Below are 26,584 nucleotides of genomic sequence, written 5' to 3' on the forward strand. Positions count from 1 at the left end.
ATGTTAGCAACAAAACAAAAACTACAAAACAATTTTTTTAATAAGCTAAATTTTCACAAAACCATGAGAGTCACTAATAAATCAATCAATAACAGACAATTTAACCCAGAAATAAAACAGGTAATTACGAATGAGATGTCGTTTAATTCTTGTTTCAAAAAAAAAAAAAAAAAAAAAAAAAAAAAAAATGTTGAATTGTTCAACCTACATAGCCAGTGTCACATGACATCTTGAATGACAAACCAGTTTAGAGTGTGCTAACAGATAGTAAAAATCATGTCTATTCTTTTTTTTTTTTTAGATAAGGATTGATAATCTATATATTAATACGATAGCGTGTGCATTATTTTCTGTGCCACACTTACATCCGGGTCGTTTGTTATGTACTTCCATTACTTGTCATAAATAATTTTATCAAGAATTCTTCAGTTTTGGTTTCGATTATAGCTGATGGCACTTAAGTCATCTATTTTTTTTATAAATAAAATTATCAAAAGTTTTTCATACGTTTTGGTTTCGGTTATGGCTGAAAGAAATGAAGTTATATATATATATATATATATATCTCATAAGTTTTTATTTTGGTTTTGATTCAAGCTAATTCACCCAAGTCATATGGATATGTTTTTTCTTATTTTTGAAATCGCAACTTTATAATATATAAAAATAGATAGAATATTAACTCTATAATATATATGAAATCTGCAAGAATTAAAATATATTTAAGCATATTTTATGACCGGACTTTGCTGGGCGTTCATGCTAGCTTAGATAAATACTTTTGCAGTTTTAACAAAAACACTACAATATTAGAGCATCTCCATTAATACTGAACATCTACAAAATGCGAACATCAATATATTACATATAAATGAGTCCCCCTGTGGAATTTCCACAGGTCCTGCTAGTTTGTATTATTCGGACAATTATCTCATTTTGAGTGTTATTTTCATAACGTTTCGCTCAATGTCACCTCCAACCTTTTTCAGGTTTATCTTGTAGAACTCAGAAATCTTTCTGTCAAACTTAGAAATCAGCACAGAATTTCAAACAGACCCCTTTATTTAATCCATGGGGGTAGCATGTTCTCATTCCATCAGCCATAACAGAGTAGAAGTCATAAGTAATTTGGAACGTATTCTGAGTATCGCACTTTTTGAGATTAAAGGTTCAATTCTTAGAGCAAGCAAAATTCCATGCCGATTCCCAAGTTTGGCGGAATGATTTCAGAGTTTAACAAGATACATCTGAAGAAATTCGGGGATTACATTGACCGAAACATTGAAAATAACACAATATAATAAGTTATCTGAATAAGCCAAATAGGGAAAATCCTGTCAATTTTAACTTGCACTATCATTTTTTTTTTTTAAAGCTGTAAACAAAATTTAATTTTTTTAAATTGACACTTCTATGTCTTTTCAGGTTAGTTCAAGTCAGTTTTACATTTTCGGTGAGGAGTGATTTATTTTTTATGTGAAAAATAGTGTTTTACAAATTTGATGAATATGACATTGTATATGTGGCATATAAAGAGTACTCTATTGAAGAAACAGTACTTATTCACAATATAGTGAACTTGAAATACTAAAGAAATTTTTGTTTTGTTAATGAATTGTTTTCGTCTGATTTTCTTACATTTTTTTTTTATTATTCATTTACAATTAAAAGAAAAATCTATGAATCGTTCATGAACATTCAAATGCATTTGCTATCAAAATAAAGTTGCACTTCTGTGTCTATTTTGCATTTTTTTTTTTTTTTTTTTTTTTTAAATGGTAATTGGATTTTAACCAATTTTTATGCTACCTTGATGTTTTTTCTATCATGATTAATTTTACATTTCTTAATTTTTTGGATGAGGATTGGTTATCAATATTATTTGGATTATTCAGACTCATGTTTAATCTGATTTTCACCATGTTTTGGTTGATGTAACCTCTGACCTCCTGCAGGTGTATCTTGTTGAAGTTGGAAATGTTTCTATCGAACTCGGAAATTTGGACAGAATTTCAAAAAGAAAGCCTTTTACTTCACGAGAGTACCATGCTCTCGTTCTGTCAGACATGAATTGATAAACGTCTTAAGTAATTTGCAATTGTATTTTTCGATCTTCCACACAGAGAGAATTGAATCTTCAACCTTCAGAAGGTCACTTTCACAATTTATTTTTTCAAGTGCCATGGGTCCTTGAACATGTTCAAAATTTGATCCAAATTTCAGAGTTTGACAAGATACACCTAAAGAAGGTCAGAGGTTACAACAACCGAAACATAATGAAAATGACACTCAAGATGAGAACACTAATTTGAAGAATCCAATATAATTAAGCACAAGATGACATTACATTTACGTAACAGAACCACTGATGCATATGTAGCAGCAGCAAGACACATATGCAAATGACCAAGCCCAGTGCATGAGATGACGTCACAGCAGAGGAAGAGAAGAAAAAGGAAAAGAGGGAAAATAAAATCATACGTGGGCAACAAGAGGACTTGGAAGCATGAGCCAATATAAATGGAATTTTTAATACGAGATGCAATCCAAACTTTAAAAAAAAAAAAAAAAATGACCAGCTAACAGTGTATCGTAGACCTAGCAGCAGAAAGAAAAATGGAGATTTAAAAATCCCACCTGGCAGGACAGTGAAGCAAAGACAGGCTGGCATGAGACATTTGAAACTCAAGGCAAGTAGACACGTCAACGCGGGAAAAGAAAAAGCATGTGATTGACACAGCAGAGTTTTGTTAACTATATGGTGAATAAAGAGATTTGTAAAATGAAGATGTAGGCGTAGTTTGGAAAGTATCATGAATAAATGCCTTTTATTTTAACTAAAAAAAGCCGAGTCGAATTTTTTTTGTCTGTTTCTTTGCAGGATTTTTGTAGACAACGTCGAGTCAGTGTTAAAATGTAACTAGAACGTTAGATTTTTAAGGGATTTTTTTTTTTGTTTTACTTTTTATGTTTAGTTATTGTGAAAATTGGCTTCTGAACCAATAACACAAAATACAGTAAATTTACTACAGGTTTTACTTATTACATACTACAAATGTACAACAAAACAAAAATGTTTTTACTGAATCTATTTGTATGATTTTTGGGCACATCCTTTGAGCAACCTACAATGCTTGTCAAAAACAATAAGCAATTTTAATTTAGACGTAGTGGCATTCTGTTAGATTTTTTTTTGTTTTTTTTTTCACTAAATATCTTTGTAAAAATATTTATTTTTAGGGTGTTCTTTTTTTTCAGACTTTGGGGAAATAAAATAATTTGTTGATCTATGGTCTATTGTTCTTTTTTATTTTTTAGTAAACATTTAGTATAAAATAAAAAAAAAAAAGCACACTATAAAATTATTTATGATATTTGTTACTTTTGTTAAACAAAAGTAACAAATATTTTTTTCTTTTAATTTAAGAGAGCATCTTTTTTAATGTTCGACTGATTTTTTTTTTTAAATATTTCTCCTTAAGTCTGAAAACGAATGTGTTTATTTTTCACAAAGACTTTTAGAAAAAAAAAAAAAAAAAAAAAAAAAAAAGAGCAATTTGTTGTTTTTACATATCACACAAAGAAAATCAGTAGGAGCATTTGTCATACATTTGTAAGGTCTTAATTTTTCATATATAAATAGTAAAATCGAATTTTCTAAATTTAGTGACTAACTGTTATGGTGAAGCTGATCTATTTCAGGAATAAATGAAATTACACAAACAACAAATACAGCTACAACTGAATGTTATGGCAGTTATCAGTGCCATTCATTTGCTGTCCCGTGAGAATGATGGACATAACAGTTGAAGTTCCAGTCTCAGTCAGTTCAGTAGAAACAGAACCATTTCAGTGGCCTTTTATTCGTTAGGCTGAGGTATTCGTTCTTGGTAATCCCAAGGTCCACTCTCCTAGGCCTTACCTCCTCTTTCTTAGATGGAGCTTATTTATTGCTAAGTGCCAGAGACACCCCAACCAGAGAATACTGAAGCAAGTTTTACAAGGACAGAGAGCCCATTCTTTAAATGTATTAGCGTGATTGTCCTCGCCTTCCAATTTTGTGTCATATCTTGCTGTGGTGGAAGTAAATTCAGTTATTGGTGGCAGTTATGACCCCAGAATGAGACGCACACTTCTGTTAATACACTTTTGTTAATTATGTCATTGTGTTTTGTCTTACTGGTTCTGCATGGCTATAAAACAAGCTTTGGTTGTTTTACGAAATATCAATCCTTCTTTGGGTTTATTTTATATCAAATAAAATATCCAATTCATTGTTAATAATTGATTGAATACAACTATTTTACCGATAATTGGATGGAAATAGAGGGTCCATATTTTCCCATACTAATGTGTAAATGATCAACATATATATGCAAGAATTTGTACTCTGCATAATCAATTTCAAAGATTGTAGTGCGGTCTAGTGAGCCAAATGGACATGTCATTGGTAGACATAACAGGTTGATCAAATCGACATGTCATTGGTAGACATAACAGGTTGATCAAATCGATATGTCATTGGTATATATATATATATATATATATATATATATATATATAAAGTTGAGCATATTGAGAAGTGAAAAACGAATTACCATTAGCATATAAGCGACGCTCTTTGTGTAAACAAATAGAGCGGAGGTATTTCGGACGATATCAAAACATCGTTAAACTCACTACTCGTTCAAGCAGCCGCCAATAGCGTAATGGTTAGAAGCCTTGACTGCCGTGTAAACGGTCGGGTTTCAATCCTGGCTTGAGGTAGTTGCCTGTCTAGCCGCACTGATGAGCTTTGAAACAGCGAAACAGTACTGTATGTGGATGACTATAGTGCTCCTCACCTTGAGTTGAGCATATTGAGAAGTGAAAAACGAATTACCATTAGCATATAAGCGACGCTCTTTTTGTAAACAAATCGAGCGGAGGTATTTCGGACGATATCAAAACATCGTTAAACTCACTACTCGTTCAAGCAGCCGCCAATAGCGTAATGGTTAGAAGCCTTGACTGCCGTGTAAACGGTCGGGTTTCAATCCTGGCTTGAGGTAGTTGCCTGTCTAGCCGCACTGATGAGCTGTGAAACAGCGAAACAGTACTGTATGTGGATGACTATAGTGCTCCTCACCTTGAGTTGAGCATATTGAGAAGTGAAAAACGAATTACCATTAGCATATAAGCGACGCTCTTTGTGTAAACAAATCGAGCGGAGGTATTTCGGACGATATCAAAACATTGTTAAACTCACTACTCGTTCAAGCAGCCGCCAATAGCGTAATGGTTAGAAGCCTTGACTGCCGTGTAAACGGTCGGGTTTCAATCCTGGCTTGAGGTAGTTGCCTGTCTAGCCGCACTGATGAGCTGTGAAACAGCGAAACAGTACTGTATGTGGATGACTATAGTGCTCCTCACCTTGAGTTGAGCATATTGAGAAGTGAAAAACGAATTACCATTAGCATATAAGCGACGCTCTTTGTGTAAACAAATCGAGCGGAGGTATTTCGGACGATATCAAAACATCGTTAAACTCACTACTCGTTCAAGCAGCCGCCAATAGCGTAATGGTTAGAAGCCTTGACTGCCGTGTAAACGGTCGGTTTCAATCCTGGCTTGAGGTAGTTGCCTGTCTAGCCGCACTGATGAGCTGTGAAACAGCGAAACAGTACTGTATGTGGATGACTATATATATATATATATATATATATATATACCAATAAAAAACAATTTTAAAACTTTCTCGCCGCCACCCCACCAAAAAAAATAATTTCAACACAGAAGTCAACTTTTGTGAACCAGAATGTATATTTCTACAATTATTTAAATGTAGCTTTGTCTGTGTGTGAGTTTGTTCCTTATAGACTCCAACAGATTTTTTTTTTCAAATTCACAGAACTTTAGTGTATAAGTCTCTAAAGTGATCTTAGTTAAGTTTTGTCTCAGAATAACCCTGCCAATAATCAATAATCAAAACCATTATTTTAATTTATCTATCATTGGTAAAGCCATTTTTCCATGTCATCACTTAACAATGATAGAACAATGGGTTGTGAAAATTCTAGTGTGGGTAAGTTGATAGCGTTTTTTGTGTTGTTTTTTTTTTTTTCTTTCCTTTTTGCATGACGTGATCTGTCAGGTCAAACCCCAAACGTAAATTTCTAAATGTTTCTTTTTCATTAACTGGAAAGAAGTTTATTTAAAAGATTGGAAAATTTACATGCGTGTGTATATTTTTATAATCTATTTTTGTAATATAAAACTGGAATATTATGGTACTTTAATTAAACTTTATAATTAACAAGCAGCTGATCCTGAAGAAATTGGAAAATAGTCTAGACACATTTAGTGAAAATGTGATTCAGAGATTTCTTATGTCGGTTTAACAAAACATAGGTCCTAACAACCAAGTACAAATTGTAGAACTATACAGCAACAACCACAAATTCTTACAATGAATAGATAGTCGATGTTGATCCTGTGGTTTCTTTCACATACGGTTCAAGAAATCATGGCTCCCAAAACCTTGCCAAAGTTTCAAGCTGAAAGAATAACTGCTAAGGGGACAAATCAGAGAAATTGGATTGTTGTGGCATGTTGCATCCACTGTGTGGGGAATACATGCATCAGTAAGATGTCAATATAACCGAAATTTACTAAAATAATTTTAGGATTACAAAAAAAGAAAATATTGGAATTGCCAAAGATACCTTAAAATAAGTATAAAAAAAGGCATCAAAGCAACCCCCGAGCAAGGCCGGGTAATACTGCTAGTATCAGGTAAAAATAAAAAAATGATTCTAAATGTATTTTTGTTCTGTACCTACATTGAACTCTTGAATAGAAGTTATCTTGACTATTCAAATCTATTTAGCTCTCTCTAATATAAGAATAATATAAATATAGATAATTTTATATTCGATCCGATCTATATTAATTATAAATAGTGACAAGATGATTATATTTATAATTTAAATTTGACTTTATGAGGATTTGGAACTTTGATCTATTTGGATTTATTAAAAAAAAAATATTGCATGTTTTTGACTTGGAGTTTATTTATCCACCAATTTCATTGATCGGATTTTGCCATTTGATGGTATTTGGATTATGGAACTCATTTTCAATATCCTACTACAATGTTAAATCTGCCTGAAATTTTGTATGGATCGTTGTGATGATCAAGTGCAGTGAACTAAGTATTATGGTATCCACACACAGTTAAAGATTAATAGGGGATTAATATTTAATGCAAAATTGAACAAAAATTTAACCATATTTAACCATCAATTTGGCATAAAGCACTTGTTCTAAGTCAACAGGCTTTATACAGGCGACTAGGGACCATCTCTGAATTTAATATTCTCTTCACATCCCCTCCTTTGGAAGAAGCCGATTCAACCCACTTAGGGTGAATACCGTACAACCAACAAAAGGCTAAAGTCTAATTATATATATATATATATATATATATATATGAAATTTTGGTACTCAAACAGTTTAGTCAAGACATTAAAAAATTAAAATATCGAAAAAAGGTTATATTGTACGTATCTGTTTTGGACTAAAGATCTCCGAAAAAAAAAATTTTCATTTAATTTGATCGAGTAGTTTTTTTTTACAGCAGAAAAACACGTTTTTATGAGAGCGCGTTGAAGTCAGCCATTGTGAAATTTGTTGAACATGCCAAAGGGAGATAACTCCAGTTAAAGCGCCGGCACTCCCTCCCCATCTTTATTACTAGCTTTTCTTCCTAAAAATCGAACCTTTTGCTCGGTATTATAACAAATTGTTTTTTCGCTGTAAAATAAAAGCTACTTGATGAAATTAAGTGAAATTGTTTTTCAGTTTCAATATTTTCATTTTTTAATGTCTTGACTAAACTGTAGAAGCGCCGAAATTTTCACAATCGACACAGAATTAAGACAGCTGATCTCACTCTCACACAAAGATCTCACTATCCTTTAAATAGAGCTTCATAACAAATACATCTTAACTTAAGGTTTAAAAAAAAAAGAAATATACTGCTAAATCTTTAAAATCTACTCATTCGAATACAAATTATATTTTACACAATAATCTTGTCAAACTGCTTTTAAGTTGACTTAATGTCCAAAAATAGAATTGATAATAATTACCAACAAGCTTCATTATGTTTTTTGTAAATAATTTAAATTACCAAGCATAAAATACAAGGTAATATCTTGTTGTGTAGGTGAAGGGGTTGAAAATATTACATGGAACTCATAAAAGATTTTTTTTTATTATTATTACATGTGGATGACTATACAAGATTCACACCTTTACTGACCTACATGCTTTCTTCATGGAATATATTAAAACGTTTTTGAGAAAAAAAAAAAAAAAAAAAAAAAAAAAACACAGCTACCATAACAAAAAAAAAAATGTAAAAATTTAAAAGCTGGTATCTCTAAAGACATTCTTCTTGAATAATTAAGAACAATAAATTTTTACTTTCATAATATATAACTATTATATAAAAGTAAAGAGACTTATTATTTTGCAATATAATTTACATATGTGGTTTTGGTATATACGATATAGAAACACATGTAAATTTGATAGCCACACTGAGGAAACAGAGTGACAGACATTAAAAAAATATTAGTATGTGACTGAATTAAGATCACATGAGAGGGAGCGAGAGAATATATAGATGGAAGATTTATTCAGTTAATCATAAATAATGGTTAATTCTTTTTTAATCCCAGAACTAAGTCATATTTTAGCATGTATCTTGTGTTATTAAAATGTGTAAAAAGAAGAAAAAAAAACATCTTAAGTATTGATTGCTCCTCAGTGGCGTGTAGCCGCAAAAATAAAAAACAAAAGTTACAATTAAAAAGAGGATTTATTATTTTAACAATGTTTGCTTAAATGCATATATAAATATTTGCACTTGGTAAACATAGTTTCGTATTTGAATTATATTATAGAAATTAGAAAGCCAAATAACAATGTGCTGTGTCTTTTCTCCAAAATAAATTATTTATTTGAAAGAATAAATAAGCTTTTGACTTATAAAAAAAATCTTTCTCACGTTCTGACATTTTTTTTTAAATCATCTTTCCCTTTAGAGATATAAAAACCTTTGTGGATAGTAGTCCGTGGAGATGTCAGTCACGGGTGTTTTAAATGTTGTCTGTGTTACTATCCACAGGGGATTTTATATCTCAAATGAGAAAGATGATTTAAAAAAGAAAAAAAAAGTCAGAACCTGAGGAAGAATTTTTTTATAAGTCGAAAGATTGTCCTTTAAGATAAATACTTGTAAATAATTTACTTGCGAGAAAAGAAACACAAACACGCCATTATTTGGCTTTCTAATATACACCCCATGCCAGAATTATATGCAAATCGATATTTTTGTTCTAAATCCGATAGTTTTCAATGAAAATTCGTGGAACTTCGCACGTTATACGGCAACACTAACGCATGCGCAGATATAGAATTTTAAGCTGATCTACGCATTAGCGAGCAAACAGCAGCCATTTTGATGACTTGCAGTTTTTTTCAGCTGCCAACTTTATATGCAAGATGGGACGTAAAGATGCTTTAAGTCAAGCTGAGAAGTCTAAAATTGTTCAAAGGCTCCATAATAAGATTTCCACCTTAGAAAATGCCAAAGAATTATACCGTGATCATCGTACAATAAAAAAAATATTGTACTAACCCTCAACTTTGCAACGGACATTCTGACAAACGGAAGATTCATAAGAAATCATATCTGTCATGTTGAACAATGAGCAAGATTAAGAGAGAAGTTCGCCGTAAGCCACTTGAAACTAACAAACAAGTTTTCGAAAATGCTGGCGTTCCTGATGTGCCCAAATCAACTCGTTGCCGTATCCTGAGGACGATTGCAAAATTTGGAAAGCCAGAGGTCTGCCCTCAATTGAAGGATATCCACAAGAAAAAAAGGATGGAGTGGGCAAGAGATCACATGAAGGTGAATTTTCAAACTGTTTTGTTCACCGATGAATGTCGAGCGACCCTTGATGGACCCGATGGATGGAGGGGAGGATGGTATCATAATGAGGGTGTACATCCCCAAAGGATCAGGCATCAACAAGGAGGTAGTGGTGTGATGCAATCATTGGCAATGAGATGGTAGGACCATTAAGAGTCGCAGATGGAGTGAAAATTACCGCCAAACTCTACATTGACTTCATTAAGGAACACTTGGAACCCTGGCACAAGAAGAATTTGGCATTCCGGAAAAAGATGGTATTCATGCATGATAATGCACCATCTCATTCTGCAAGGATAGCCACTGAACATTTGGAGAGAGTTTTTGCCTGACATGGGAAACTAATGCGATAGCCAGCCTGTTCTCCAGATTTAAATCCCATCGAAAATCTGTGAAGCATCTTGAAACAAAATATTTATTCAGGAGGAAGGCAGTACAACTCCAAGGATGACCTCTGTAAAGCTATTCTGCCTGTTGCCAAAGACATTTCATCAGATGAAATCGAAAGTTTGACATCTTCAATGGACCAAAGCCTTTTTGCTCTTGTCAATAAAAATGGCAATTATATAAGATATTGATTGTACTATGAAACCAAATTGAAGTTGTTTGTTCTTTTTTATTGTTGTTCTCAATTTACAAATTCCTAGAATAATAAATGTTTCGATGATCTTTTAGCACTCCATCATATTTTAGCATTGGTTTGCATATAAAGTAGGCACACTGAAAAAAAAATGCAAATCACCAAAATGGATGCCAATTGTTTATTACTGTGCAGATTAGCTTAAAATTTTAGATCTGTGCTTGTGTTAGTGTTGCCATATAACGTGCTAAATTTCACAAATTTTCATTGAAAACTATCGGAGTTAGAACAAAAATATTGATTTGCATATAATTCTGGCACGGGGTATATATACATATATATATATATATATATATATATATATATATATATATATGTATGAAAGAGAGATCGAGAAAATAGGTAACGATTATACAAAGCAAATTCGCTTGCAGCCATTACTAATTGATGCCTCCTACCCATGTCTTATTTAAAAAGTCGGTAACATTATTCAAAGAAAAAAGAATGGAAGTTGATCGCCTGCAGAGTTTCAATCTGCGACACATTGAACTTATCGACATTTACCATGTTAACAATTCCATGAGTCAGTGAATGCAACTGTCCCTTTTCACACACATCTGTATTTGCACTGAATGAAATGTAGTGTAGATTCTATAAAGATTGTCCTACATGTCAACTGCGTCAATCGAAAGTTTTTATAAGCAAAAGGAATAAGAAAACGAGGCCATTACAGTGTCCAACTGACAATAGATGAGAAACCTATTTACTTAATAGTTTCTCTCTTCTTCCATCTAATCTAAAACCAACCAGCTGCATCTAAATGGCGTTGCCCGGGATGACAAAAAATGATTATGAAGAAACAGAAATTTGGTGTCTAATTTTGTGATTAAATTATTTTGTAAAATAGGAATTTAAAAAACGTTTTAGTACTTGACACTAACTTATTAATAGTATAAAAAAAATTGTGTTGTATTAATGTGAAGGCAAGACACACAAATACATCTGAAATCGCATTATATATATATATATATATATATATATATATATATATATATATATATATATATATGTTTTATTTTTTATTACCGTATCTTTCTGTTAAGTTACATTATTGTTTCAGCTACCCGGCCGTTTCTTGGCCATCTGTAGCTTCCTTAGGCTTTTACAGAAATGTTCGTTATGATGGGATGAAAGAGTGAATGATGGCAGGGGAGGGGTGCGAGAAGATCGGAAAAAAGAGGAAGGGAACAAGGGGGAAAGGTGGGAGGGAGGTGTTTGGTATGTCGGTAACGTTTTAGTTTTGGAGTTTAAGGACCTTGAAGGGGAGGGTCTGGGAAGTTCATTTCTGGTGTGGCTGAGGGCATAGGGATACATGGAGGGGTAAGGGGGATAGCTGGGGGTATATATATATATATTAATTTCATTTAAATGAAACGTACTCGGTTTATATGTAGCAATCGTAATGGATTAAAAAAATATTCTCAAAGTTTTTGTATATAAATTTCGTAAACCTGGAAAAGAGTCCAAGCTCAATGAATGTCTTTTTATTAGGTTCAAAGCATAGATAGTGTAATATAATAATTCTCCAAGTTCCAAATATCAAGTTTTGTTGTTTATTACTTTTCAAAAGGTATCCACTACTATATTGTTTTTTATTGTGACTAACAAGTCTGCAAAACAAAATGCAACAAGACCGCTGATATTTTTTGTATTATTTCGATTGTTTGAACTATTGTTCTCATCTTGGTTGTTTTTTTCATGTTTCGGCCTATGTAACCTTCGATCACGTTCAGGTGGATTCACACTTTATGTTATTGGTGAAGAGCAAAAAATATTTGTTTATTTTGTTTTTTCCAAAGAACATCGTCATTAGAAATTCAAAACACAAATAGCGCCAAGTCTATTTTATTTTTTTTTTAATAAATCCAGGTCCATTCTATTTTCTTTTTGTACGAGGTTTGTACATTCTTTTTGATGAGGATTAATAATTATTTTTTCTATGAATAGTTCAGACTATTGTTTTCATTTTGGTTGTTATTCTCACAAGTCAGAACAATCCAAATACAAAAAATATTTCTCAATTCTCATCTCAAAAATATACAAACAAAACCTCTTGTGTCTCTTCCTTGACTAACTGAGACAGTCTCAAATCTTTCATATCAAAATTTCCTCTGCATTCCATGTTTGAAAAAAATGTCTTCTGCATTGTATCACATTTAACTTATTGGCTAATCGTTGGTATAGAAAAGTTAATACTCTCAAAGAAATCAATTAAAAAATAAAATTTCCAACAGAAACCAAACTTCCAGCCATAGTACAATCCAAAATATGCTGCTACCTTTGTTCACGGTAACAACCAGTTCAATGACTTTCAACAAAATAGATGTTCTGAAAATAAAGCAGCCTTTAAGACTTCTTGCAATCACTGCAAGAGGGTAATAGAAAATACAAGCGATTCATATGCCAAATCTGTTGAGTTTAGAGTTGCTGAGCAGAGGTTTGATTCCCACAAGTTTTGGCAAATAACAAACAAGATCCTTAACAAATGTGTGACCTCTATTCCAACCAGCATCAAAGGAGCAGAGGTAATTTCATCCACATCTGATGAAGCCAAACTTGTTGCAAAGAACTTTGCATCAAATTCCACCCTTTGAAATCAGGATTGCCTACCTCATGAATTTCCTGTTATAATTGAAAATATTCTGAGCAACATCCATGTCTGAGATGTTGCCAAACTTATGAAGCACTTTGATGCCAGCGAAGCAACATGCTACAACAACATTCCAATCATAGCACTCAAAAAGATACATCCTGAAATAACGCCTGTCCTTACAAAGGCTGTTCGATCTTTTCTTAAAGAAAGAATGCTTATCATCTCGGAAAACTTTATCAGTCTGTCTAGTATTTAAAAAAAAAATAAACGGTATTTTGCATCTTAGTACTGACCAATCAGTCTCCTGTGCATGAGAAAATTGCTTGAATCTGTGATAAATCAAGAAGTTTTCACTCACCTCAGCAAGGACAGCCTACTTAGGGACAAACAATATGAATGTTGTCTTGCAAGATTAACAGCTGATGTGCTGACTGTAATATCACACAGAATCAGTGAATCCAATAATGAGGGCTTCATTTTTAGAACAATAGCTCTTGATAAAGTAAAAGACATTGATAGAGTTTGACATAAAGGTCTACTTCACAAGCTTTTAGCGATGTAATATCTGGAAATGTTCTTTCAACCATCAAATATTTTCTCTCTGATAATAGTTGCAGATCTATTATGGGCCCAACTTTCCTCCTGATCATCATTGATCTCCCAAATCACATCTTAATATCATTCATCAACATTTATGCAGAAGACAACTATCTATGGTAACACTTTGAAGAGCATTAATGATCAAGATTTTTTTTTTTTAATTCTCTCTCTTCCAACCTGGAACATGTCAATCATGAAGTCAATCATGAAGTCTATAGAGGTAATTCCAATTTACATAGAAAATTTTGAAAAATGCCCACGTCATAGCAAGTACACAGATAAAACAAGGGGTACAAATCTGGGAAAAATTTTAAGATGCTTATATTTCAGGCAATCATAATAAAATGAAAAACGATGGCATTTTGTCAATTACGTATTTTTAGGGAAAAGGGCAAAGAAGTAAAGATAAATTCCCTAATATGTTACCAAGTCTGAATCTCCCGTCCAACAGTAATTATGCCTTCGTACATTAATTATTACGCAAGCATGAAATACAAGTGTAGATATAAAAATAATCTACATAATATATTGCTTGTTCCATCTTTAGCTTGTATGTTACGCTTTGAAAAAGGCTAAATACAATCTATATATATAAAAGTGAAAATGTGTGTGTGTGTGTGTGTGTGTGTGTGTGTGTGTGTGTGTGTGTGTGTGTGTGTGTGTGTATGTTTACTTTTTGTGTATGTCCGAGAAAGGCTTTTTTTCTGAGAAGCGATCGGTCGGCTTACGCCTTAAAACTTTTTATATCATCACGTCTAAATGATAATATCTACGAGTTAACAACAAGGGTCGCCTGTCTATTTAATTTGCCCGAGTTTGAAAAACTAAATATTCCAAATTTTTCGATCACCGCATGTGGATTGGGCTTTTACGTATAATAAAAGTGAAACGAAGCTTAAGACATCGTTCCTGGTGCGATCACCGGGAACGTCCAAAAGCAATCAGCTTTTATCAATGGGGAGTTTCTTCTTATATCAGACAATTGCTATTCAATTTGGACCTTCCACCCCTCCAACATCTTGGGGGAAAAAAAAAAAAAAAAAAGCTGCCCCTGCAGTAAATAAAATACTGCCCTGCAGTGAAAGTTAACCTCGTTAAGTCATTAAGTATGGACACCTGCCAATTCTTAATGCTTAAAATAAATTCAAACAGGTGTCCATTACTATTTCTTGGTGGCCCAGTGGTTAACGTCGCACATTTTTTTTTTCACACTTTAATTTCCAACTTCGCCTTAAGGCTTCAGGTTCAATCCTTCATACTTAACTACCAAAACTTTTTTTTTATTTTAACCCCGCCCCCCCCCCAAACACTAACACTCGGGCAACGATTTTTTATTCTTTTGTGTTGATTTACCCAAAACCACACACACCTCCAAATACCCGGGCAACGCCGGGTACACCCCGCTAGTTTTTGAAGGAAAACTGCTTCAAAAAAGGACAATCTGGCAACTCTGAACAAGAATATAAGTGACCTCCATTTGATATAGCTCTGTTTTCAAATTCCATTATAATACATGATCGTTGTTGTAATGGTGTGAGAAAGGAACTTGTTAGATGTGCAATGGCTCTTCACTGAAGAGAAATTAGCGAAATGTTATGTAAAAAAGGGAACATTCGAAAGAAACAGGGTAAAAATAAAACATTGTCTGCTGGTGCTGGATTGAAGGAGTAAATTAAAGATTGTTTCTTATAATGTGATTTTATTATTTGTATTGAACTATGTAGCATAATATTACTTTCTGAGGATGAGAGTGTTATTGATTTTGTTTATTTTTCTTTCTAATCCGGAAAAATATCAGCTTTATCAAAACATTTGTTTATTAAATATATTTCTCATTCTGTGTAATTTCCAGGGATCCAGCAAGTTATTAATTATATATATATATATATTATTCCAAAGCACACTATAGATTAATTTGTACAAGATTTTCCACAAATTTTAACTTGCATTCAAGTGCTTAAGGATATAACATATTTATGATGTTTATGGTGAAACTATGAAACTACAGAAAAGTGTTAAGCCGTTTTAATTATTTATTAGAGTTATATAGAAGTTTTGATTAAAAAAACACACATTGTAAGCAGATATTAGTTTTTATCAGTTTGAAAGTAAATAGTGAGTGTTAAAAAAAAAAGTTGATCTTATTCAACTTATATCTTCAGGTTCAACAAGGCACATATGCATGACTTGGCATCCCACTTATCCACAAAAAAAGTCTCCGGATCTAAGGAACTGAAAAATAGTAATCTACAGTTACTGAGCCCTATTTGCATATCTGTCAGTTGGTTACATATACGCTCCAAAGTCATTTTGCACCAAATTCTATACAAAAATCATTTACAGTTTAAAATATTAATATCAGTGTTACAGAATTGGAAGTGCCTGTGCTACAGTGGAAGATACTCAACCACCTGAGAACAGGAAGAGAGGGGAGCAATCAGACGTTGATATAACAAGATGGGTCTACGAAACAGATCAAATCATATGTGAATGTGAAGAGTAGGTTCATCATACGATGCAACATTGCTTTGTGTGCACTCTAAAAAAAAATCTTGCAGAAATAAAAATTGGGAAACTGTTGTATGACCACATGCATCAAAGACGTGCAAAGAAGAACTGGAAGGTGTAATGTTCGATTGAATCTTAGACTTCCAAAATATCCAACTCCAACTCTTTATTTTAAAGTCTTCCAATATCAGACTTCTTCGACTTCAGAAACAACCACTACTGAATCTTGCTGTTCTCGGTGTTGATGGTAAAAAACCTGCAATTCTGCAGATTAACAACCACAAAATGAGAAAGACTTCATGCACACCAGAAAATGCAGAGATATGATCTTCATGAGCTCTATGCAAAAGTCCAACTCCCTTTAACAAACAGCAGAAGCAATCAGCTAATGTACAAACCTTCCTAATCATGGTAAGGGTGGCAGCAACGTAAGCATCAGAGCTACCGGAATAATAGAGTTCAGGCAGGGCGTCAGCATCAGGATCCATAGTTCTCTGGTTGTCTCTGCCTCCACGTGGCATGCAAAATCATGTCAGATGTAGAACTGCAAATCAATAGATTGAAAATGGAAATGTTTATGCACCACTTTCTTTTTTGTTCTGAATCAACTATACTTTGATTCTTCACACAACTGATGAGTCTTTCTGCTGCGAGTGTTGAGAATAAAATTCTGCAATCCTGCACGGTACCAAAATAGCTGCAATCAATCAGGAGGACTTTATTATAGACAAGCCTAAAGTATTATATCTTTGTGGACTCTATGCAGAAGTCTAATTTGCTCAACAGTATTAATATTCTATTCTTTTAATATTGCTTCTGAACAAGTTAATTTAATGGTGAAAGTTTTAGGTATTTAATTCTTCAAATAGATTTTCTTTGAATATTATTTTCCTTTACATTTCTGGATGTATAGGGGACGATTCTTCTTCTTCACCCAGTTTGTTTCTATTTAGAGTGCCACAAATGTCTCAGATTCTGAAGTGTGCAACACCTGACAATATTTTATGCCTGCTCTCTATATGGTCCAATCCAAAAGGTTGACATCATTCAACTTGCATTCAGTTGTTTTGTTTCTTGTGCACCAGAGCAAAGTCCAATATGTTCCAAAGTGTCTGTATATCTAGATGCATTATGCAGTTTATGCAAGAAATGGCATACTGTGTACATCTGAACCACATGAGAAGCTGAGAACAGAGCATCCATAATCTCATCAATACAAACTTCCTGATGAAGCACGATTGATTGGATTGTTTTGGAATCAAAGTTTATATAAACTTAATACACTTGAACTACCTCAACATAAATACTCCAATCCATCAAATAAGAGCAAAATCCCACCCTTTCACTTTATAGATGCTGGAAGATTTCCTTCTCCAATAGCTTTCTTTCTTGTACTACTTATATACGGCATAATCACATCGGCACACTGGTTCTTGTTAGATCACATGAAATTAAGCAACATTGAGACTGACCAGTACTAGATGGGTGACCATTTTGGAATACTGTGCGCTCCATGTAGGAGGATGTCGTCACCTACCTGCAAGAACTGCAAAATTTAAAGTTGTCATCTCCCTAAGAGAGATGTACATGCAACTAGGGACTGCTTGTGAACTTGATATTCCCATGAAATTTCCTCCTTTGGAGGAAGTTGGTTTAACTTGCTTCGGATTAATGTCGCTGCCGTTGTACTACTTGCTTCTAGAATTCCCTCCCTATATCCTATTTCCTCCTGATCATATCGACATGCAGAAATCTTGCTGTCAAACAACGTTGTTTCCTATAAATCTGGCCCCTATCACATTTTCATGGCTTTATTTTTTTTTTTTTTATTTAGATCTTATGCAGATTAAAAGCTTTTTGACCTTAAGTGACGACTAGAGCTATGACAACAGAATATTCTTATTGTTTTGACTCTCGAGTATATATCCAACAGACACAGTTAATCAACCGAGAACCACATCACTCTATATAAAAGCATATAAGATATCCACAGATACACACCCGAGAGTCAAAACAATGAAAAGAATATGCTGCTGTACTAGCCCTAGTGATGACCCAGTAACATGAATAGTGCCGGAATCCATTTCACTTGAAATAATTTATGTAACTAATATAGTAATTTAATTTTTAAAATTCGTTTGGACTTTATTTTTCACTTGACTTTTTTTTTCAAATTCCGTTTTTTTTTTCTCTCCCCCCCCCCTTAATGTTCTGGATAATCTGAAAAGGCGAAACAGTTTTAACAGCTCCGTAGATTATAAATTGATTAACGATTCTGAATACTTCTGCAGTTTATGAACCCTACTTTTTTTTTTCTTTCATAGGATTTTCAAGTTAAATTCAATTTTTATGATATCTTGTTTATTCAATTATGAGGTGAATGTACATAATAGTTAACAACCACCCTTCTCTATAAATAAATTATTTCAACACGGTCCCTAAACTGCAGAGGTACTCGATTCTGTTACGTTGCTGGCACCTTTTCCATTTTTTTTTTTTTTTTTTTTTTTTTTTAATTATCATATTGCCGCCGGACTTTGTAGTAGGATTAAAGAAGGTTCTTCGTTTTTATTTTAATGAATTTTAACATTGACGTTTTTCATACTAACGTTTGATAAGGAATATAAACTGAGCATTCTTACTGGTAAAGCATTACATTTTTGCACGATTGAGGACATCTATCCAATGCGTTTCTACCAATATTTTGTTTCATTTTCAATTTTTAAGTGATTATCTGGGCTCGACAAGACTTATGAAACTGCCTTTGTTTTTCCATACTTGACCAAACTTGACACTACTTTTGTTTTGAGCTAAATAAACACAAATATATATATTTTTGTAATCCGTTTTCGGGCAGATTTGGCTGTTAAGGAGTCAAAGTTCAACGATTTGACCTTTGAGAACTCTACTAAACTCCTCCGCCAATTTTGGGTATAAACAATTGCAATTTTAGATATAGGTTCCTTGGACATGGATCTAACTTATTAACTTGATTTGATCCCAACACAAATGTCAAGGAGTCATAATAGGGGTCACATTGCGGTCTCTACCAAATTACTCAGACAATTTCTGGTCTAAACATTTGGAATTTTACATAAAGGGTATTCAGAGATAGGGCAAACTTTTTAATCCGTTTGGGTCAAAACTTTAAGCTATCAATATATGTATGTATGTATGTATGTATGTTTGCATGTCTGCCTAAAACTTTCGACAGAGGCGGCAGATTTTTACAAGATTAGTATCGTTTTGAAGCTCAGCCTTTCAGATGACAAATATAAAAAAATTGGCTAAAAACATTATTTTCTACAGGGAGGGGTCGTTTTTTTTCGCCAATGTTTTCAAAAGTCATCCCCTCTTTTCGACTGTCTAGCTTTAATTTAAACTTAGGTCATGTCCGGTTTGGCAGTGGTCGTTACAGCAAAGACGTCACATTTTCCCCCGTTCTTTTCCCTCCTCTGAGGTACGGGTTCGAGCCTGCCTTCCTACTACCACTTTATGTGCTCAACATACACCTCCAAACACCCGGGCAATGCCGAGCTCCCAGGCTAGTATATCTATCTGTCTGTCTGTGTGCATTTCCCTACACAATAACTCTGCCAATTTTCGGTCTACAGACTCGAGATTTGACATAAGGAGTACTGAGATTTGGGAAAATCTTTGTAATCCATTTTCAGCCAGGAATTTGACTGTTAAAGGGTCAAAGTTCAACGATTTGCCCTTTGAAAACTATCAAACTCCTCTGCCAATTTTGTGTCTGAACACTTGAAATTTTAAATGTAGGTTACTTGGACATGGATCTAACTTTATAATTTGATTTGAGCCCAAAACAATAGATGTTAAGGAGTCAAAATTGAGGTCAAAGTTTTAAAAAATTGACCTCTGCGGTCTCTAACAAATTTCTCAGACAATTTTTAGTCTAAACATTTAAAATTTTACATAAAGGGTATTTAGACATAGGGCAAGTTTTTAATCGTCTTTTTTGCTGAAAATTTGGGTTCCAAGGAGTCAAAGTTCAAAAGAACGCAGTCTTTTGCAGTCTCTAGCAAACTATTAAGCCAATTTGGGGTCTAAACATTTGAAATTTTACAGAAAGGGTATTCAGGCGTGCAGCAAGCTTTTTAATCAGCTTTTGGGAGAAATTTTGGCTGGCAAGAGGTCAAAGTTTACAGAGTTAACCTTTGAAGATTCTACCAAACTCTACTGCTAATTTTGGGTCTAAACACTTGAATTTTATTGTAGGTTACTTCGACATAGGTCAAACATTTTAATTTAATTTGAGCACAAAACAATAAATGTTAAGGGGTCAAAATTCAAAAAACAAATTTGATGTCTGCAGCCTTTACCAACTTTTCTCTATGGTAGTTAAGTAAGCCTATTATATAGAAAGGTATTATCGTACATCTTCACACTTTTTAATATATACATATACCCATAAAGTTATGAACAGTACATAGGGCCCGAGCAAAGCCGGGCGAAACTGCTAGTATATATATATATATATATATATAACTGATCCCGGTATGTAAAAGTGTAACATTTTTTTTTTTTTTTTTCACATCTTTTGATTTTGTTTAACTATAACTATAACATTTTCCGGGATTCATTCAATTTTAGGGATCATTAAAAGTTAATTTTATCATGTAAAAATATGGAGTTTAGTTAGATTAAAGGAGGGGGGTAATCGTCTCTCTCATGCTGATGCTTGATTATGGATGTCGTCCTTAGAAACTTTATTGTACGAATACATTTTTTTTTTTTACTGGGGGAGGGGATGCTTATCAAGGCCGAAAGGCCACTCGAGAATAAGTGTTAATAAGTGCCAGATCTCCAGTGACTGACACAACACAGTGATCATCGGTAATGGGAAACTTGTGTAGAGTCTAATTAAGAGACTAGATTAAGAACTTGGATTTTTTTTTTCTAAAATCAGAAAAAAAGCTACTGTCGTATGGGTTCCCCCTCTCCCCGTTAAAAAAAAAAAAAAAAATGGTGTTCAGACCCACAAAACAAAAATAAAAAACAGTCGTTCATATTTAGAATTCAACCTATTTTTTTTTTTTAATATACAGAAATATCTTTTTTATATACATTTCGTATGAAAATGTCATATTCCAAAAATCACGTAAACTGATCAAGTAGTTTTATTTTTATAAAATACATAAGTTTTCAACGATTTAAAGCGATTAGTGTGAAACCGTTAGCATAAAAAGGCTGATCTCACAAGTTAAAATTATCGCAAACTTATCTGCCCTTCAAGATGGAGGCGCGAGACAGTCCCTTTTTGCTTACTCCTAAAATGTCATTTTCTAAAAAATAAAACTTGATCAATTTACGTAATTTTTGTAATATCTTCGTTTGTGACTTTTCAAAAGGTTGAAATCAGAACCTAAATGCGAGTAGGAATAATTAAAGGATCATTATTTACCTTGAATTCACAGACGTCTCCAGTAAAGTCTTCTGTACAGGTACAATTGTATCCATTAACGAGGTCCGTGCAGGTGCCATTATTTTGACAGTTGGGGTAGATCTTGCATTCGTCGATGTTTTGTTCACACCTACACAAAGTAAGTAAAGTAGACAATATGAGGAAAATGTTGATAACAATGAAAATAAAATCAACCCGAGTGAGTCGCTGTCGTTGTTGGCAACGGTGGCCCCGACCGATAGAGATCACAGGTCGAAACAAACCAACTGCACCCAACGACATGAATATGTTTTCCATCCACGAAAATACCTATTCAGCGATAACTGTTTCGACAAGGTAAAGTTTGCAGAAGGGTGGCGGATAATCAAATAGGAACATGGTGAATAAATGTTTAGTTTGGTTTTGAAAGTTTCTCGGTTAAGAGCCCTCCATGTGAAATGGTGTCTTGTGATGACGTTCAGAAGTTATGAAATGGGAACAGGTTGTTTCTTTTTTATTGAATAACTTAGTTTCAAGTGACAATACAATCCTAGCTTGATGATAAGAGAGTGGGAGCGTTGTACGCGTTAGGGTTAGGTTGGGTGGGCAGGTGTTAAGCCAAGGACAGGTAAGTTATTGAAGAGAAGGTGGAGGAGGAACAAATGCTTGGTAGCTAAGGGAGAGGCAGAGGGAGAGTGGAGGAGAAACTCAGTCTGAATGAAAAGTAACCGGTAAAATATGAAAGAGATAGAGAGAGAACATGAGGAGTAGAGAACGATAGTTATAATACATACATATATATATATATATATATATATATATATATATATATATATATATATATATATATATATATATATATATATTAAATAGATATAGATAGAGAGAGAGAGACCTGTAGCGCGACAAACAAGGAGAAAATGTACTGATATAACAGAGGGGATGGGAAAAGAGAAAGAAAGAAAAGGAGGAAAAGAATAAGAAAAAAGAGGGAGAGAAAGATAAAGGTAGAGACAAACTAAAGGCAAAAAAAAAAATTTAAATACACCATAAATCTTTTCTTTTCAAGGTTTTAAACTAGTTTCGTACTCCCTCCCCCCACCTTCACCGCTGCTTTTCATTTTAATGGAAAAAAGAGAGTGGGGGGGGGGGTAATTGTTTGTTATTTGCACGTCCGTTTATTAGTTTTATTGAATGCGTACAGAAAGAAAAACGATTTAAACCATATATACGTGAATAAACATAAGCCAGACGACATGAACGGCCGCGAGAGAGGGAGAAAAGGAGAAAAAAGCAGAGTTACAGTTTATTCGTATTTTTATAAAAGTTTTGTATCAAAAAAAAATATTAAGTTTAAAGAACAAAAAGCTTCAACGTGTCATGGCGCTGGCTGGGATTCAATCGGTTTGAAGGCGTTAAAAAGAAAAAAAAAATAACACCCAACGTGAAGAAGCTTTCTTCTCAATTTAATACTGACAATAAATAATATAAATTTTCCACTTTTAAAATGCTCTGTTTATTTACTAATAAGAAAACACGACGTTACCCGGGATTAAATGAGAAACATTTGTATCTTTTACGATCACTCCATAATACTACAAGGTGGAACGATAAGATTGTAACCCTAGAAAAAAATGATGTTTCCATTTCTGTTTGATGAAAACCGTTTTTTCGGGGGGGGGGGTTACAGATCATCTACTAGTTGACCAGTTTTGTACAAATCCCAAGAGTGATATGAGCCTTCTATCATGTCTGAAAGTAACACAATGTTCAACGAGCGAGATTGGAAATTAGTGTGGTCCGCTGGTGCACTCAGGTGGCCGATGGCAGACCCTAGGTGTGGTAACAGGACTCGGCGCCTACTCACAAGTCCAAAGAGACCTAAGCATAGTTTCAGGAGTGCTACTACTTTGCAGCCTTCTCTCACTGCCCGCCTCCTCCCCCTGACTTGAACCCACTGAACTACTTCGTTTGGTCAAACATCGAAAACATCACCAACATGACCTCCCATAACACCAAAGTCAGCCTGATCATCGCCATTCGCCAAGCTCCCGCCAGCACTTGTGGGAAAGGCATGCTCCCAGTTCCGGACCTGCATAGAGGTGGTGATTGAGGCTGAAGGTGGCTACATTGAATAGAATTGATTTTTTCACTAAAAGTTTTAAACTAAAGCTGTAGAGTTATTTTCTTTAAGACGACAAATCAGATTATGAAAGACACACACAAGCTGCAGATTATCAAAGACACACACACACACACACACACACAAGCTGCCGATTTTGAGACACACACACACAAGCTGCCGATTTTGAGACACACACACACAAGCTGCCGATTTTGAGACACACACACACAAGCTGCCGATTTTGAGACACACACACACAAGCTGCCGATTTTGAGACACACACACACACACACACACACACACACACACAAGCTGCCGATTTTGAGACACACACACACAAGCTGCCGATTTTGAGACACACACACACAAGCTGCCGATTTTGAGACACACACACACACACAAGCTACCGATTTTGAGACACACACACACACACACACAAGCTGCCGATTTTGAGACACACGCACACACACAAGCTGCCGATTTTGAGACACACACACACAAGCTGCCGATTTTGAGACACACACACACACACACAAGCTGCCGATTTTGAGACACACACACACACAAGCTGCCGATTTTGAGACACACACACACAAGCTGCCGATTTTGAGACACACACACACAAGCTGCCGATTTTGAGACACACACACACAAGCTGCCGATTTTGAGACACACACACACAAGCTGCCGATTTTGAGACACACACACACAAGCTGCCGATTTTGAGACACACACACACACAAGCTGCCGATTTTGAGATACACACACAAGCTGCCGATTTGGAGACACACACAAGCTGCCGATTTTGAGACACACACAAGCTGCCGATTTTGAGACACACACACAAGCTGCCGATTTTGAGACACACACACACAAGCTGCCGATTTTGAGACACACACACACAAGCTGCCGATTTTGAGACACACACACACAAGCTGCCGATCTTGAGACACACACACACACAAGCTGCCGATCTTGAGACACACACACACACAAGCTGCCGATCTTGAGACACACACACACACAAGCTGCCGATCTTGAGACACACACACACACAAGCTGCCGATCTTGAGACACACACACACACAAGCTGCCGATCTTGAGATGCACACACACACAAGCTGCACATTTTAAGACACATACACACAAGCTGCACATTTTAAGACACACACACACACAAGCTGCACATTTTAAGACACATACACACACACAAGCTGCACATTTTAAGACACACACACACAAGCTGCACATTTATAGACACACACACACAAGCTGCACATTTTAAGACACACACACACAAGCTGCACATATTAAGACACACACACACAAGCTGCACATTGAGACACACACACACACACAAGCTGCCGATTTTGAGACACACACACACACAAGCTGCCGATTTTGAGACACACACACACACAAGCTGCCGATTTTGAGACACACACACACACACAAGCTGCAAATTTTGAGACACACACACAAGCTGCAAATTTTGAGACACACACACACACACAAGCAGAAGATTTTGAGACACACACACACACACACACACAAGCTTAAGATTTTGAGACACATGCAGGCTGCAGGTTTTTAGACATGCAAGGTGCAGGTTTTGAAAGACATACACACACACAAGCTGCAGATTTCGAGACAATTTACGTATACCCAGCGTTTCCCACGATACAATCAAATCATAATGTTCGTACATGCGTTAAACTTGTGCAGAAAAAGAAACATTTTAGTTATAAGGGAGACAACAATTTACATCCCTATATTACAAATTTGAGTTATCTCCCTTCATTGAATTTTTTTGGCGTGGGTGGTCACAACTAAAAAACGTGTTCTTATCAGTTGTCCATGATAGACTAAATTTTTTTAAGTAAAATGTAGTGAAGTACGTTTTTATAGTGTCAATAACATGCTACAACAATAACAAATGAAAATTACTTAGAATCAAAATTTTATATGTTAGCTTAGATGCTGTTTAGGTTCAACTTAAATTCTTAAAAGATCGATTACTTACTATATTTAGGTTCTCTTCACAGTCTAGTGACTTTGTCAAATGACACACATTTTTTGTAAGCATATTTTAGAGAAATAGAAAGATTGAGGCATAAACACTTGGTAAATAGTCATCACACTTAATTGATGCAACCCCCACCAAAAAAAAAAAAAGAAAATCGGTATTTTAAATAACAACATATGTCCATGGATAATTATATTTTAAATAAATATATATTTCTTAGTCTGTCTTTCCGTCTCTCCCACTTTAGCCAAAAAATTACAGGGCTGAGCTGGTAGAAATTTTGTATGGACTCTTGCTATATGGTGCAGCAAACTAAATATTGTGGTATCCATTCAATGCACAGTTACAAATTCATAGGGATTGGTATTCAATGCAAAAATAAGCTATATTTAACAATATTCAACCATCAGCTATAATTTTACCAGTTTTTAATAGGCTAAAAAATCTAGTGTGTATGTGTCTATATATATATATATATATATATATATATATATATATATTTGTATATTTTGGCAGCAAGTTATTATTCAAGCACATCTGACAACAATAACCTCCTCCTGATTCAAATCGGATGCACCGATAGAAAGCGCTTAAGAGTATGGCTAAACAACAACTTTTGAGTGCCATTCTATACAACATGCCAGCTGAAATAAAAAAAAATGCTCGACGAATGGAAAAGATATCCAGAAAAATCAGAAAACAG

The 26,584-nt window shown here is 34.3% G+C and overlaps 1 protein-coding gene across 2 annotated transcripts in view; it reads right to left on the bottom strand.

Annotated features, from left to right (window-relative positions):
* Positions 1 to 26,584, bottom strand: part of LOC145254854 (protein crumbs-like) — a 402,139-nt gene that overhangs the window by 76,518 nt on the left and 299,037 nt on the right. For both annotated transcript variants that reach the window (XM_080113704.1, XM_080113705.1), the window contains one exon: positions 21,752 to 21,881. In XM_080113704.1, coding sequence (XP_079969830.1) covers positions 21,752 to 21,881 — 130 coding nt within the window. The remainder of the gene's footprint in view (positions 1 to 21,751; positions 21,882 to 26,584) is intronic.

This window comes from Euprymna scolopes, chromosome 30 (genome assembly GCF_053919585.1).
Source record: "Euprymna scolopes isolate OS-2025 chromosome 30, ASM5391958v1, whole genome shotgun sequence".
NCBI classification, from domain to species: domain Eukaryota; kingdom Metazoa; phylum Mollusca; class Cephalopoda; order Sepiida; family Sepiolidae; genus Euprymna; species Euprymna scolopes.